This window comes from Equus przewalskii, chromosome 6 (genome assembly GCF_037783145.1).
Source record: "Equus przewalskii isolate Varuska chromosome 6, EquPr2, whole genome shotgun sequence".
Taxonomy (NCBI): Eukaryota; Metazoa; Chordata; class Mammalia; order Perissodactyla; family Equidae; genus Equus; species Equus przewalskii.
In genome coordinates, this window is record NC_091836.1 from 67,488,923 (window position 1) to 67,506,823 (window position 17,901).

General features: G+C 38.9%; 1 protein-coding gene across 3 annotated transcripts in view; it reads right to left on the minus strand.

Moving 5' to 3' along the window:
- ACER3 (alkaline ceramidase 3) overlaps positions 1-17,901 on the minus strand; it is a 150,745-nt gene that overhangs the window by 47,749 nt on the left and 85,095 nt on the right. For all 3 annotated transcript variants that reach the window (XM_070624082.1, XM_070624084.1, XM_070624083.1), the window contains 3 exons: positions 7,702-7,754; positions 5,659-5,740; positions 673-708 (listed from right to left, as the gene is read on the minus strand). In XM_070624082.1, the coding sequence (XP_070480183.1) occupies positions 673-708; positions 5,659-5,740; positions 7,702-7,754 (171 nt within the window). The remainder of the gene's footprint in view (positions 1-672; positions 709-5,658; positions 5,741-7,701; positions 7,755-17,901) is intronic.

Here is a 17,901-nt window from a genome sequence, read left to right on the forward strand (position 1 = left end):
CTGTGTAACCCTGGGGCAAATTAATATCTCTGAGCTCATCTCCCTTAAAATGTGGACAATAATTGCTAATTTGTGGGACTGCTGGGGAGATCAGAGTCTGGTGTAGTAATGAGCATAGTGCCAGGCACATGGTAGCACTCAATAAACAAAAGCTCTCTTTATTTAGGGTCTGCTACTTTATTTCACTCTCGTTTCATTGTGGGATGCACTCAAATCACTATTTCCTAAAGCAAAGTTTCCTATGTTTGCTTCCCTCAATGTAAATAACCTCCCCGGCAAAAGTCTCATTAAAATATACATTAGGGGAAAATATTCAAGGATTTTTCAGTCTATCTTTTCTAGAAAATACTGTCATAAAACAGATTTTATATGTGTATGTGCATAACGCTTCCTGTTTTTTCCTGCTTCTAAGAGCCATGCCGCACCTGCGTCACTGACTCCCCACAGCCAGCCGGGCCTGGGCACTGGCTGTCCCAGGTATACTCCTATTATCCACACCTGGCTCCTCTAGGCGTTTGCATTTGCAACCTCCGTTTTAAACAATGGACTTTCTCAGGATATCTACGATTTCATTTTCAGAAGCTGTATCTGCATATAATTTACTAGAAAAGGAAAACACAAGGCAGCAAGTATTGCTAAACAATCAAATGTGTAATAATTTCTAAAAATTACCTGCTGAAATATAGGCTCCTTTACCTTAAGGTAAACCTGCAAAATATTAAAAGAAACACATGAGAATGAAGTGCATTATGGAGAGGGAAGAAAATCTATTCCAACAATTCTGCAAATCCCAAGTAAATTTCCTGCTTCTGTAGTCCTGCTGCTTAGATGTGACTCCAGCCAGATCTAACCAATTAGGTTAGCTGGCATGCTACAGAGGGGCTAGTACCCACAGGTGGGGATCCCCTAGTGCTAGTTTACCATGGTAAACTAAATGTTTCAAAGCTGTTGTGCATTACTCTGGTCTCTTGGCCTCCGCATCAGCATCAAGGAGGGGCAAAGATGCACAGATACTCAAGAGGGCTGAAGAGGTTATGCCGACAATCCCTATAGCAGATCTGCTCTAGAGCGCTTAGAGGTAGAGACAGGAGTTAAATGTCAGACTGCCACTTACTTGCTACATGCCTTGAGCAAGTCACTTAACCAAAAGACGTATTTTCCCCTATTTGAACAACAGGAATAATAGCGGTAAGGAATAATAAGCTAAAATATGTGGAAGTGTAGCATATAATAGGTGCTCAATAAGTGAAAACATTTAAAACAAATTTCTTGTGCTTTCCTCTGCTTCCAAAAACCTCTCACTCACTCACCTAAACACACAAGTCACTCACCTAGATGCATTCCCCGTTACACAAACCCTAGTTTTCAGCTCCACGGCCATGTGGGTGATTAAGCTCAATGCCTATTTAAGATTTAGCATGCATTTATTGCCCTATAGGAGTACACCTTTAAAATGACATGGTAGAGAGGAATCAAAATGCAAATTATAACCCTGAAATGACTCCCATCACTTACAAGACAAAGTCCAAATTTCAAAGCCTTCCATGATCTCACTCCTGCCTTTCTGTTTGGCCTCATTGCTCTCTTCTTGTCTCCTTCATCCTAGGCTCCAGAGCATACAGCGCTTCCCCAAATGCGCTAGTTTCATTCTTCTGTATCTTTAAACATGCTGCTCTTTACTTTATTCAGAAATCCTCCCCTGCCGGCAAAAACTCATCTTTCAACACTCAGCTCAAACTATACCTCGTGCTCGAAGCCTTTTCTGATCCCTCTCTATTCGGCAGAAGCAACCACTCACCCTCCTTTGTACCCTCACTGTCCAAGTATAAACTTCACGGCATTTATTAGGATATTTGTTTCTCTCCCCTACAAGGCAGTAATCTCTCTGACAGCAAGGACTGTGCTTAGATATCTCTATATCCCCATTTAATGCAGTGCTGAGCTCACAAAATTTTACATAATTTTATAATTTGGTTACAAAATTTCTTATTTCTGGAGGAAGTTCCTACCCTCATTGCAACGAGGGCACACTATTTCCTTTAAGTAAGCACTCACAGAGCTTTAACAGTAAGATGTGTATGAGACATTATACAGGTATCTGTAAGTCTAAACTCAGTGAGGAAGAATGCTTTTAATCTCTGAAATCTGTTCAAAATACTAATCTCCCTTTTTATAGTTTCAGGTTTCTACTGTTGCTAATAAAAGAAATGCAAAAGGACATGTCTAGTAAAGGTACTTTTTCTTTTTTTTGGTGAGGAAGATTGTCGCTGAGCTAACATGTACATCAGTCTTCCTCTATTTTGTATGTGGGACACCACCACAGCATGGCTTGATGAGCACTGTGTAGGTCTGCACCTGGGATCAAAACCCATGAACCCCAGGCCACCAAAGTGGAGCAAGTGAACTTAACCACTATGCCACCAGACTGGCCCCCTAAAGACATGTTTTTAAGGCAAAAGAATTATGGAGTCCTTACTATGTGCCAGGTATTAATTCTCAGAACTAATATGCAATGTATGCAATTATCTTTATTTTACAGATGAGGAAAACTAAAGCAGAGAGAGATTCAGTAACTTCCCCAACGTCCCACTTCTTAAGTAACAGTGTTGGTCCAAACTCAGATCTGACTGACTCCCAAGCCTGTGTTTCAACCACATCAGCTCTTAACCTACAAAGGGGTCTAGTCGTGACTCTCCTACCAATTCTCCATGTGAACTTGGTTGGCCAGACAAGTCATAAATCTCTCTGGACTTTATTTTTTTCTTTTATACAGTAGCAAGACTTCCCTTCACCTCTGAAATTCTAGGATTCTCTCATGATTAACGAGTATGTAGTTTATGCAAAGGAATATGCAGGGCAATGCAGAAACATAAGAAAATGCTCCTTCAGTCTCCTATTCACCTTTTCAACTCACTGAAATCTAGCTTCTGCTTCCAACAATCTACTGCTCACAATATCCTTATTACGTTTACTTGGTCTTTTACCCGAAATTTTTATGGGTCAAACCTCAATGGGTCAAACCTCTTCATCTCACTCATCCTCTCAGAGGCAACTAATACTGTTAGTCCTTCTAGAAATGTCTTTGTACTCTGTGACATCAGGCTCTCTGAGTTCTCCTACAACTCTGATTACTTGTTCTCAGTCTACTTTGCTGGCTTCATTTCTTCCACCTGACCCTCAAATGTCAGTGTTCCAGCATACAGCATGGTGATTAATAATACTGGACTGAACACTGGCAATTTGCTGGGAGTAGATTTTGGCTGCTCTCATCACACACACACAAATGGTAACTATGCGAGAAGATATATCAATTACCTTGACTGTAGTAATCATTTCACTATGTATATCAAGTCATCATGTTGTACATCTTAAATGTATACAATTTTTATTTAAAAAATGTTGATTCTTATTGAAATCTTTAGGCATTATGAAAAGAGGTATCCTAATTTTATCATAAAGAGTTTGCATACTGACAGGCTTTGAATGTCAGAGAGACAAATCAACTGTAACTCTTAGGATATAATATCATAAATTATACTGTTTTGTTTATCTCTGTAAAAGAAAAAAGTCAGTGTTCCAAAGGGTCATATCTTTGGTCATCTTAATGGTCTATGCTATCTCTGTGCCAGTTCATCTATTCCCACATTTCTAGTACTACCTATACCCTGACAACCCCCAATCCACATCTTTAGTCCATCTTACCTGTTAAGCCTCAGATATCATTAATATCAGGCACCTCCATCTCAACACATTCCAAACGGAACTTACCTACCCCTATCCCATGACACAAACCTAACATTACATTTCCTGCAAAATCCGCTCTTCCTCCAAGTTTCCTATCTTAATTAAGGACCTACTAGATGTATCCTGATGGACAGGCCATAAACTAAGGAATCATTCTAGACAATTCCTTCTTTTGACTCCATTCCCAACCCCCTACTTAGTGGGTCACAAGTCATGTGGATTGCTATTATGACAGCTTCTTTCCTCCCCACAGCTATTTTACCTCAGTTTGAGTCTCATATCTGCCCTACGCAAATGCAAAAGTCATGGGTCTGGCCTCCAACTCCCCTAATCCATCCTCTACAAGCAAAGTAATCTTTCTAGAACACATATCTAATTATGTTTTTCCTCTACTTTCAACCAGTTAATGGCTCTACACTACTTGAGAATAAAAATTCAAACTTAAACATGGTGTACAAAGGTCTTTATAATCTGACATTTGTCTAATTCACTAGATTCATTCACTGCTCTCCACATTACATCCGTTCCAGCCATATTAAATCTCTCCCAGTTTTATTAGCAGTGATGATTTAATGAGAAAATAAATGTAAAGTATTCAGTACAGTATCTGGCACATAGTAAGCACTTAAAAATGATAATTCATTTTACTGTTCCAAGGTTCTACCCCTGTGGACAGTGGCGAAGTCCTAATCATCAGTTAACACTCAGCCGGAGTGCCTCCTCTCTGGAGTTTTCCTGGACCCCCTCAAGCAGTTTTCATTGATCCGCCTTCATCTCATCATTGTATAACTAGTTTTTACCTCTCTTACCATCTTTTGATGCAATTCTTTGTTTACATGTTTGACTTTCCTACTAGACTGTACTCCTCAAGCACAGCAACTGCTTCTTAGTCATCTTTGTATTTTCTACTGCCTGATATGGTAGGTTTGCAATAAACGTTTGTTGAAATGAATCTCTTTTTTTTTTTTGTAAAAGACTGGCACCTGAGCTAACATCTGTTGCCCATCTTTTTTTTTCGTCTTCTTCTCCCCAAAGCCCCCCAGTACATAGTTGTATATTCTAGTTGTGAGAGCCTCTGGTTGTGCTATGTGGGATGCTGCCTCAGAATGACCTGAGGAGCAGTGCCATGTCCACGCCCAGAATCTGAATGGGCGAAACCCTGGGCCGCTGAAGCGGAGCACGTGAACTTAACCACTCGGCCACGGGGCCAGCCCCAAAATGAGTCTCTCTTAATACACAATGCAATTCACTTGAGGAAAAAAAGCACTAGGGTAGAATCAGAAATGACCAGTTATCTCAATTTATTAGGAGGTTAACCATTAAATAGTCATACTAGGCCCAACAGAGCAGAGCCAATCTCTTTTTTTTAACAAATAGGAGGTAACATGTCCATCCATGAGAAAAAGTTAATTTTTTTCCATTGCTACTAAATATTTGCCTTTTGACATTTTCCCACCTTAAAAAAAAAACCAGGGGCCGGCCTGGTGGCACAGTGGTTAAGTTTACACGTTCTGCTTCTCGGCCGCCCGGGGTTCGATGGTTCAGATCCCAGGTGCGGACATGGCACCGCTTGGCATGCCATGCTGTGGTAGGCGTCCCACATATAAAGTCGAGGAAAATGGGCATGCATGTTAGCTCAGGGCCAGTCTTCCTCAACAAAAAGGAGGAGGAATGGCAGTAGTGAGCTCAGGGCTAATCCTCCTCAAAAAAAAAAAACCAGATTTTTTAAAAAGTTGTTTCAACTTTTTGTTGAGAAATAACACCTAAACAGAAAACAATGGAACAAATCTGTGAGTTTCATGCAGAAACATTTCAGTCTGAAAAGCATGAAGCAAACACTGGAAGCAAAATGTGCCAAATTCCATAAATGGCTATTCCGTATGCTTAACCTTTCAGAAACAAAATGTGACTTACTGTGGTGACTATTAAACTGAAGAGAACTAAGGTAAAAAGCAGATGATAGTTTACTGAGTTCTTCATCTTGAAACATTCAAACCTTAAAAAGAGAGAAAAAGAAACATGTTTGGGAACATATAACTAGGAAAACAAATACAATGCTGTTTTACCACTTGCATACATGCCTGTAGGTCCAGTGATGCCCATCATTTCCTCCCACGCACATTCTCATCCTAGAGAACCCACATTGTCTACAGCCTTCAAGAGGCGGTGGGGACCAGGAGTAGGCACCTGACAAACTGGGCCAATGAGAGGCTCGCCCCTGAAATGTGGAGTTTGGGAGCCACAGACTGAATCAGACTGAATCAACTACGTGTAGAGTCAAAGTATAAAGGCATACGGATTCAAGATCTGATGCTGATATTTGGGCAACAAAACTGAATGAACGAGCAGATGAATGAGCAGAGAAGTGATCTGTAGGGAGAGAAAAACAAAGCAGATACAAAGACTTGAAACCATGTGGAGAGAAAGGAATGGAGAAAAGAGGGAGGGAGAGAGAAGCTGTCCTTCCAGTTCTAGTGAGGCTGTCTCTCCTGCTTTTGGATCCTATAGAATTTCCTCATGTCCCTACAATAAATAAATCTCTCAACTCCAGCTGGCCGGAGTAGGTTTGTACATCTTGCCACTAAGGATCCCTGACTAAGACACACTATTACAGAAAATATCACTCTATTATAATTGTCTCTTTACTTACCTGTCTCCCCAACCAGACTGAGAATTCCTTGTGTGCAGAGATAAAATCTTTTTTCATCTATCTAGTCACTAGGATACTGTCTGACACACAGGAAAGATTCAGTAAATAAGGAAATATCAACAAATATTTAGCCATCAATTAAATATCCAATCTTTGAGCCTATGTTTTGGTACAAGCTGAGGGACAGTTCTCAGTTTACTAAGTAATTTGCTGTGGGAATTGGACCCAACTCCTAGCTCTCATCTGTAAAGAAAGGTGGTTGCCCCAGATGATTTCTAAGATCTCTTTTACCTTTAAAGTCTGCGATTTGATGACTTATTAACAGGAGCTCATCTAAAAGTATTTTTTAAAGTCAAGGGTAGCAAACTATAGCCCAAGAGCCAATTTCTCAGCCTAAGCCTTATTTTTGTAAATAAAATTTTACTGGAACATAATCACAACCATTTGTTTACCTATTTCTATGACTGTTTCCACGCTACAACAGCAGAGCTCAAGAGCTGTAACAGAGACCACAGGCCCACAAAGCCTAAAATAATTACTATCTAGCCCTTTACAGAAAGAGTTTCAGATGAGCTCTTTGTAATAACGTATTTTTTTCAAACTATTCTGATTTTTACATATCTTTAGAAGAAGATATTCTTGAGCTATCAGTGACGACCATATTGAAAGAAATCAGATAACCATCACGTAAGGGGTTCAGAGATGTCTTAACTATTAGTGCTAGAGAATAGAAAGTATACTTAGAAGGCAAAGTTATTAAACTTTAGTACAGTTTCCAACTCTGACACTTCCTAACTGCATGACCTTAGGCAAGTCATCTAAGATAAGCTCTGCTTATATCTGCAAACAAGTTACTAAACCTCTCTGTGCTTCACTTCAGCATCTATAAAGTGGGAACAATACCCATTTATCTTGCACAACTGTGAGAATTAGAGATGACTTGGTATGCTGCCTGGCACAATTACAGGTACAAAGTAGATAAATATTATTTTTATGGCATAATATATAAAACTTTAAATTTGTACATATTCATAACTCAAGTAAAGGCAAAAATACAACTTAAGTCAAATTTAAGTAAGAGTCTATCTAAATTAGCTATAGGGTCTTGAGATTACAAAAGTTAATGAACAACATTATTATAACTTCCCAGAGATTATAGTCTACATTTAGATCACAAAGTTATAATCTTCTACACTATTACAATCGCCAGCAACATAAGTGAGTTAGTTACACTACTTAATTCGCTATGAGGCAAACATAAATTTGAAAATACATCAAACAAGTGAATTTTAAACATAAATACTTACATGCAGTACACAAATATACAACAGCTGTAAATCATCGGGAGTTCATCCAATAGCTATGAGAAACAAAGACAGATATGAATACTGTAGAGTTTCAACTATTATGCAAATTAAAACATCAGAATGATTAATATGGTTACCTCTAACTATATAATATCTTTTACTAATTCTTTTATATATTTATCATCAACTAATTTACTCTGAGTGTGTATATTCAGTTTATTGTTTGTGAACAAATAAGCTTATTCATTCATTCTGAAGAGGAGTCTGGAGAGGTAGGCACGGCCAGATCACAGAGCCTATGGTTCACTTTATGAGCTCGAACTACGGGAAGTAGTAAAGAGATTTAGAAAGTGACACACCATCTGGAGAGCAGGGACTGTATTTTACACATCTCATCCCTAACACTCGTAAAAGCCTAGCAAACATTAGTCAAAGAATGAAAACAGTTTTGTTTGTAGGACGAGCATTTCTGTTCCAGTGTGACAAAGGGACTGGGGAGACAGGCACATCAATTAGGAGACAGTTACAGGAATCTGGGTTGGAGATGATGAATTAAGGGAGCGACAATGGAGACAGCTAGAGGTAGATGTGGTCAAGACTTATCACGAAAGTTCAGTTGAGAGGTTTTAGTGTTTGCAGAGGTGAGAAAGTAGGAGAAATTAAAGATGAATCATAGGTTTTTGCCTTGGGCTTTCAGTGTAAGGTGGTTCCATTCATTGAGATAGGAAGCAAAGGAGAAAGAGGGTAGTATTTGTAACAGAACATTTGTTGTTTACATTACAAAGTCTGAATTAGCTTACACTATTACCTAACATTTAAGCTATTTTTGGTTTTGTATTATAAATAAAGTTATAGGTGAACAAATATTTTTCTTTGGTTTTATTTTCTAAGATAAATTTATTTATTTTTACTTATGAGAAACAGGTGAATACTGCCTTTTATTACTAGCATTGATTTTTTCCCTAATATCCAACAAACTACATGCTCAGTGTAGAATACTTGGAAAAAGCAGAAAAACATAAAGAAAAAATTGAGAAATTGCCTTTAATTTTACCCTCCCCCAGATTATCAATAACTATTTATTTCAGTTAGTGACAGCAAAAAAGAATGAGTTGAATGAGTGACTAAATGAAAAGAAAATCTGGGAGAAGTCTCCTAAAAACTTAAAGATTTTATACTCTTACCATCATCAACATAGGACAAAGTCCTAAGACAGGTAAAGGAAACAAAGAATACAAAACAAACTCTAGACCCCAATCTTGTCTAACTTTCCATGTAACTTCTAGTCAAGTCATTTCCCCTCCCTTGGCCTGTTTTACCACTTATAAAATTTGTAGATTGGACTAAATTTCAAAAATCCATACACTTACTTACCAGATCCTATGATGGCAGTTTCATACATGCTGACCAACTGATCCTCACAATACTCCTACAGACCCATTAGAGAGATGAGAAAACTAAGGCTCAGCAAGATTAAATGGCATGTCTATGCTCAAATAGGTAGTAAAGTAATAGAATCAGACCTGGGACTCAAGCAGCCACTTGGCGATAATAAATCTGAAGAAAATACCATCCAAGCTCCAAATCATTCTTAACACAGAACTGTCAATGTTTCTCGTGCTCAGTTTAGGCAGAAGTGAAACATGGGCCTCCAATTTCTTTACACCTACACGCTAAATTCAGGCTGATGGAATGGTTCACTGACCACCAGAGACAGGTCGCGGCAGCACTGCCTTTTCTTACTTTGTTTCAGTGACTGTGCATAACAAATGATGGCCCACCTGAGCCAAACTTATCCAGCTTTGTGGAGACAAGACAGGGAGCCTGCAAGGAATATTCATGATCATATGTTCAGATTAAACGAGATGAAGAAGCTGTTGAAACAAGTCCTTCAAAATTGATGATTCCTCCCTCCTCCTCAATCACTGGGAAAATGGGTCATAGGTCATTTCTGCCCATTTAAGCAAGCACAAAAACCACAACTTTGTAGTTCAAAAGAGGAAGGAAACAAAGCACTTGTATGATTTGTCCATGAAGCTGATAAAGTAGTATTACAGTAATGATAAAGAGTAGAATCAAAGATCTCAGCATCAAAGGCCATCTTGTCCATCCAAACGTTGTACTATCTAGGTAACAACCTAGCCAACAATTAAGTTTATATGCAAATCAAAGTGTGTCCCACCTCTGCTTAAAATCCATCAATGGCTCAGAGAAGATAAAGTCCAAGAGGCTTAGATTTAGCCTCCGGTTAGTTTCCTAAACCACATCTCCTGCCACTTAGTTCAATGCCTGGCCCAGAGCAAGTACTCGATAATGTAACAAATGTTAGCTACTATTACTGGGAGCGCTATCACCATCATCACCGCATACTCCCACTCCATGGCTACAACCATAATGTACCTCTTGCAGTGCCCTGAGATGCCAGACATACTCTCACAACTCTGTGGGTTCTAGTTGGCCTGGCAAATTCCTATTCATCTTTGAAGATGCAACTCAAACATGGATCTGAGTCATCTATGTGAACGCCCTCTCTGACCTTCCTGACCTAAATAGTTTCTCTTTCCATTTCCATAGCACCCTGTAGGTCCCTTTATCACTGCATTCACTAGCATGTTATCTTCAATCCTAGAGCATAGACTTCTTGAGGGAGGGACTATATCATCTTTACCTATGCAAAGCTGTTGCCCAGGTACCAAATAAAAAATTTTGAACTAATGAAAGTGTTTGTTTAACCTAAGTTTGGGCACCTACAAGGACAGAGGGCTCAAGATCTCCCAAGGCAGCCCTTACCACCTACTGGCTTAACAAATTCTTCCCTGTGTTAAGCAAGATGTCTCTTTATCTTTAACCCCACTAGGACCATACAGAATAAACCTAACTCTCTTCAACATGTCAACCCTTCAAACATTGATTCTTAAAAGATTTATGTAGTGCTATGTTCCAGACCCGTGATAGAAGTAAAGGATACACCAAGGTTAACCAGAGAGAGTTTCTGCTCTTAGGTAACTCACATTCTGATAGACAAGACAGACATACAAATATATTTATAAAACAACAGCAATAAGGGCAGTAACAGAAATGCACAAAGTGTTATGGAAGAACATATGAGGGGTACATATTCCACCCTGGGGCCATGGAAGGCTTCCTAAAGGAGCTGACACTTTGGCTGAGACTTTAAAGACGCACAGGAATTGTCCATGGGAGAAGGGGAAGTCAATAGGGTCAGACATGAACAACAGGGCCAGAGCATAGAATGGACAGAGTCTGGTGTGCACAGCTGAGTGGGGGTGAGTGAGCATGTCTTCTCTTGTCAGGTTAAATATTCCTGGTCCTTCCTCTCGGGCATCATGACTAGAGTTTTAGTTCTTTCTTCTGGTGTTTCTCATTTGAACACAAGCCAGATCAGTCCTCAGAAATGAATGCAATTTTCTTGTCATGATCTGCTCAGCGCACAGTAGGGGAGCCTATCCCCTCCCTCACTGAGATGCTTAGTCTCGCCTGACATCTTGTCTCAACACATTCATCCAGTTGTTCCTTCATATATGGGGCAGAACACACTAGTTCCAGGAATAATGTTTTAGGAATAATATAATGGACAGCAGAATGATCCTTGAGATTTTAAAATTTATCTAAGTCTTAGAAAACAGGTGTTAAGGAAATGTCAGAGGTTATTGTATGCACAGAATTAGACTAGATGTTTTGTAAATTGTTCTGGCTATCTGCTAATGTATAGCAAGCCACCCTAAAACTCAGCAGCTTAAAATAACAATATTTATTTTGCTCATTAATGTGCATTTTTGAGCAGGGTTAGGAGAGGATAGTTCATCCCTACTTCACTCAGTGCCAGCTGGGATAGCTCAAAGGCTGGGGGCTGGAATCATCTAAAGATTCACTCACTGAAATACTTGGCAGCTGATGCTGGCTGAAGTCTGGGGCCTTCAGGTAAGGCTGTGGCAGAAACATCTATAATGGCTTCTTCACGTGGCTAGTTGGTTTCTTTACAACATGGTGCTGGGTTCCAAGGGTAAGCGTCCCAGGAGGACTAGGCAGAAGCTTTATTGCCTTTTGAGACTCAGTCTTGGAAGGTGTATAGCTTCATGCCCACCACAGTCACAGTCCTGCCCAGATTCAAGGGCAAGGAACAAAGATCCTACCTCTTGAGCAGGGTCAACACCACCCTGTAAGAAAAGCAGGTGGGATGGGATATATTGGTGTAGATATCTTTGGAAAACACAATAATCTACAACACAAATAAAACTCAAAACCCCAGGAACAAGATAGTTTGCTTTAGGATGGCGGGTATTCTGACTGGCTGATTAGTACTATTATTCCTCGGAAGCAACGTTGGAGTCGTTTAAAGTCTCTTTTTTAAAACACAAACATAAACATGTATTTTCCTTACTATAAAAGTGCTTCATGTTTATTGTAGAAAATTTGGAAAATGTAGAAATGCAGAGAGAAAGAAATATAATTGCCTATAATTCCACAATCCAGGGATAACTACAATTTAATATTTCAATGCATCTCTTAGTCATTCACGCAAATGGTTAATTAAATGTCCTTCCTTCCTCACTCCCTTCTAAGATGTATTTACTGTGCCCAGGTCACGTGCCAGCATTATTCTCTATGCTAAAGATACAGTGGTATTTAACACAGGTGAGATCTCTGCTCTCCAGACCTTTACATTCTATTCTAGTTGGGAGAGACTGCAAAATAAGATAATTTCAAATGGTGATAAGTGCTATGAAAAGCATAACATAAAGTAATTTGCAGAAGGGGTTGCTTTACACAAAATGGTCAGAAAAGGCATATCTGAGGAATTAGAAGGAACTAGACATGCAGAGATCTGAGAAAAGTGTTGCAGGCAGAGGACATAACAATTACAAAGGCCCTGAGGCAGTTTCGAAAGGACAGCAAGGCCAACGTGGCTGGAGTATAGTGAACAACGCAGAGGTTGGAGAACTAGACCTCGGCTTGATCATGGAGGCCACTAAAGAATTTGGATTTCACTTCAAGTGCAAAAGGATACCTTGGAGAGTCTTAAGCAGAATGACATGACCTGATTTAAAATTTAAAAGATCACCCTGCTGGTTGGAGGGGCAATGGTGACTACTGCAGTGATCAAGAAATGAGACAGTGATGGCTTACACTAGGGTAGGAGTAGTAAAATCAGAGAGAGTAGGCAGATCCAAGTGTATTTTATTTTATTTTTTTATTTTTGAGGAAGATTAGCCCTGAGCTAACATCTGCTTCCAATCCTCCTCTTTTTGTTGAGGAAGACGGGCCCTGAGCTACATCCGTGCCCATCCTCCTCTACTTTACACGTGGGACGCCTACCACAGCATGGCCTGCCAAGCAGTACCATGTCCACACCCGGGATCCAAACCGGCGAACCCCGTGCCGCCAAAGCAGAACGTGCGCGCTTAACCGCTGCGCCACTGGGCCAGCCCCTGTCAAGTGTATTTTAAAGGTAAAACCAGCGGAAGGACTAACAGTTTAGGTGTGAGGGATGAGGGAAAGAAAGAAATGAGGGATAACTCTAGGTTTTCGGCTTCAGCAGTTGGGTGGGTGATGGCATCATGGGGAATACTACAGGAACACTAGGGAAAGAATGGGTATGGGAAAAGAAATAAAGAATTACATAATGCCCATGTTAAAGGCTGAGACTTCTACTAGACATTGAAGCGTATGTCAAACGCACAGATGGACATACAAATCTAGAGCTCCAAGGTGAGGTTAGAGCTGAAGATAGATATTTTGAATCAGCAGCATATAAGTCATATTTAATGCCATGAGATTATATGAGATCACCTAGGAAAGAATATAGAGAAGGTGGCCCAGGACTAAAAGAGTGACCAGTGAGGCAAGGAGGAAAGCTAAGGGAATTTCCTTTTCCTTAAGACAAGGAAAACTGGGAAGCCAAGACAAATGGTTCATGAAGAAACAAGCAAATATATGTGGAATGCTACTGAGAGGTTAAATAAGAAGATAAAAATGTGTCTATTGGATCTGGCAAGATGAAGGTCACCGATGACCTTGACAACAGCAGTTTCTGTGACGTGAAGGGAAGAAATACCTAACTGGAATGGGAGGAAAAGAGAAGGAGGTAAGCGTGGAGAGAGCAGAGACACTCAAGTGGTTTATATGTGAAAGGGAACAAAAAATGACTCAATAGCTGGGGCTGGACACAGGGTCAAGGGAAGAGTAATTTTCTAAAGATGGGAGCTATTTGAGGATGGTTGTATGCAGATGGCAGTGACTAGTGACTTTCTAAAGACTATGGTGGAGCAAGAGACTGGGGTGGGGTATGTAACCACAGGAGTGAACTCTTTCGAGTAGGAGGGAGGGATAAATTCAGAGCCTGGGGAAGGGGACACTGGCCTTTGATAGAAGTTGGGACATTTCTTCCATAATAATAGGAGGAAGAAGGTGGTGGTAGAAAGATGAGGGAGTTCCTGATTGATTGTTTCTATATTCTCAGTGAAATGCTGAGCAAAGAGAAGGGGGTATGAGGCAAAAGAAACACAAAAAGAAATCTAAGGAAAGAGGAACGGGGTGAAATAACAGTTCTGGAGAATGGAAGGTAAAATTGGCAGGGAAATGTAATGGTTCTGCTTTGTGGAACCGAGTGGTTATTTGAGATTATTGTTCAATAATTTCAAAGTGAAATCATTTAACAAAGGGATGTGATCTATGAGCCATATCTAGCTACTCAGTGCAGGCACAGGACAGGCAGATAACTGAGCGTGATCTGGGTTGAGCATTGCTCAGAAAGAGGGGCAAGAGCTTTAAGGATATTTGTCTGGGTGGGTGGGAGTTATAATTTTGGGTCACACATTACAAATTTTGCAAAACGGTAAGAGAAGAAGTTAGGCAAAATGTACTTCCAGTCTTTTTTCTATTGTCTATAAAATTGATATCATATACAGAAAGTTTTAAGTCTTTATAACATTTTACCATGTTAAAAGTCTTCACAATATTATTTTAAATGGCTACAGTGCATTTCAACACATAGATATATGATAGTATATTTAACAATCTCCCTATTAAACATTTAGACTATTTAAAAATCTTTATCATGTATAACACTGTGATAAACATCCTTGTGAAACATCTTTTTTCTGCCTCTGATTACTTTCTTAGGATGTGTTCCTAGGAGTGCAATTACTGAGTCAAAGGATATGTACATTGTTTTTCTATTTTAAAAAAAATTGAAAGAATTTTAACTTACAGAAAAGTTTGAAGGACAGTACAAAGAACTTTTTTCTCCCTGAACCATTTGACTAAGTTGCTGACATGAGGTTCCATTACTCCTAAGCACTTTAATGCATGTTTCCTACAGAGATATTCACTTGGATTACTTGCCTTGACCAAATGGGATTTATCACAGGAATGCAAAGTTGGTTCAACATATGAAAATCAGTCAGTGTATCAGATTGTACTAGACCACACCACAGTCGTGCGTCACTTCACAACAGGGATACGTTTTGAGAAATGCACTGCTAGGTGATTTTTTTCACTGTGCGAACATCATAGAGTGTACTGATGCAAACCTGCATGGCATAGCCTAATACACACCTAGGCTATATGATATGCTTCTTATGGGTCCACCATCATAGATGTGGTCTGTCATTGACTGAAAAGTTGTTATGCAGTGCATGACTGTGATATAATAAAAGAGAAAAACCACACGATCATCCCAAAACATGCAGAAAAAATATTTGAAGAGTCCAACATCTTTTCATGATAAAAACACTCAACAAACTAGGAATAGAAGAGAATTTCTTCAGCCTAAAAAGGGCATCTACACAAAACCCCATTAATTAATGGTATAAGACTGAAAGCCGTCTTCCTAAGATCAGGAACAAAACTAGGATGTCTGCTCTCTCTGCTTCTATTCAACAGTGTACTGGAAATTCTAGTCGGGGCAATTAGGCAAGAAAAATAAGTAAAAGGCATCCAATCAACGAGCAAGAGGTAAAACTATCTCTATTTGCACATGACATGATTTTGTACACAGAAAACCCTAATGAATCCATACATGCACACACACAAAACTATTAGAGGTGAAAAACAAGTTCAGCAAGGTTGCAGAATGCAAGAGCAATATGCAAAAATCATTGGTATTTCTATACATCAGACATGAGAAATCAGAAAAAGAAGTTAAAAAAACAACTCTATTTACAATAGCACCAAAAAGAATATAATATTAATAAATTTAATTTAAAAAGTCGAGACTTGCACACAAACTACAAAACATCATTGAAAGAAATTAAAGACTTAAGTAAATAGGAAGGCATCCTGTATTTACGGATTGGAAGATTTAATATTAAGATGGCAATACTCTCCAAAGTGATCTGTGGACTCAATATAATCCCTTTCAAAATCCCAGCCAACTTTTTGCACAAATCAATAAGCTGATCCTAACATTCATGTGGAAATGCAAGGGACCCAGCATAGCTTAAACAATTTTTAAAAAGAAGAACAAATTTGGAGGACTCACAGCTCCCAATTTCAAAACTTACTACAAATCTACAGTAATCAAAGCTGTGCGGCACTGGCATAAAGGATAGACACATAAGTCAACGGAACAGAATTGAGAGTTGAATTGACTGTTAAAAAATAAATTCATACATTTATGATTGACTGATTTTTGACAGTGGTGCCAAGACAATTCAAAGGGGAAAGAACAGTCTTTTCAACAAATGACTCTAGGACAACTGGATATCCACATGCAAAAGAATGAAGCTAGACCCCTGCCTTACACCACATATGACAATTGATTAAAAATGGAACAAAGACCTAAATCTAAGAGCTAAAACCATAAAGGCTCTTTGAAGAAAACATAGGTATGAATCTTCATGACTTTGGATTATGTAATGGTTTCTTAGATGTGATATCAAAAGCACAAGCAACCAAAGAAAAAAATAGGTAAAAGGACTTCAGCGAAATTGAAAACATTTTTGTTTCATAGGATGCTATTAAGAAAGTGAAAAAACCACCCACAGATTGGAAGAAAATATTTGCAAACCATATATTTGGTAAGGTCCAGTATCCAGAATATATAAAGAACTCTTACAACTCCATGATAAAAAGGCAAATAATTCAATTTAAAAATGGGCAAAGGATCTGAATAGACATTTCTCCTGAGAAGATACACAAATAGCCAATAAGCACATGAGGATGTTCAATATCATTAGTCATAGGGAAATGTAAATTAAAACCACAATGAGATATCACTTCACGCTCACTAGGATGGCTATAATCAAAAGACGGACTATAAAAAGTATTGACAAGGATATGGAGAAATTGCTGGTGGGAATGTAAAATGGTGCAGCCACGTTGAAAAAGTCTGGTAGCTCCTCAAAAGGTTAAACATGGAGTTACCACGTGACCTAGCAATTCCACTCCTATGCCTATACCCAAGAGAACTGAAAACATACATCAACACAAAAACTTGTACATGAATGTTCATAGTAGCATTATGCATAGAAGCCAAAAAGTGGAAACAACCCAAACGTCCATTAATTGATATAGAGATAAACAACATGTGGTATATCCATAAAATGGAATATTATTTGGCCTAAGTAAAAGAAGCCAGACACAAAAGGCCACATATTATCCATTGCTATGAAATGTCCAAAACAAGCAAATCCATACAGACAGAAAGTACATTAGTGGCTATCAGGGGCTAGGTGGAGGAAGTAATGGGCATAATTGCTAATGAGCATGAGGTCTTTCTTTGGGATGATGAAAATGTTCTGGAATTAGATGATGGTGATGGTTCCACAATTTTGTGAGCATACTTAAAACAACTTGTATAATTTAAAAGGGTGAATTTTATGGTATGAGAGTTCTATCTTTAAAAAAAAATTCACCTACAAATACACAATACTATCAACAAAATCAAGAAATTACCATTGCTTAATTACTGCCATGTAATCCTTAGACCCCATTAAAGTTTTTCTAAGTGTCTCAATAATATCATAAATATAAGCATACACACATACGCACACAAAAAGTATCCAGTCCAGGAGCAGATGTATTTAGTGGTCATGTCTTTTTAGTCTCCTTCAATCTTGAACAATTCCTCAGTCTTTCAATTTTATGACCATGGGTACTTTTGAAGATTACATGGCAGTTATTTTACAGAATGTCACTCAATTTGATTTTGCCTGATGTTTCCATATGACTAGATTC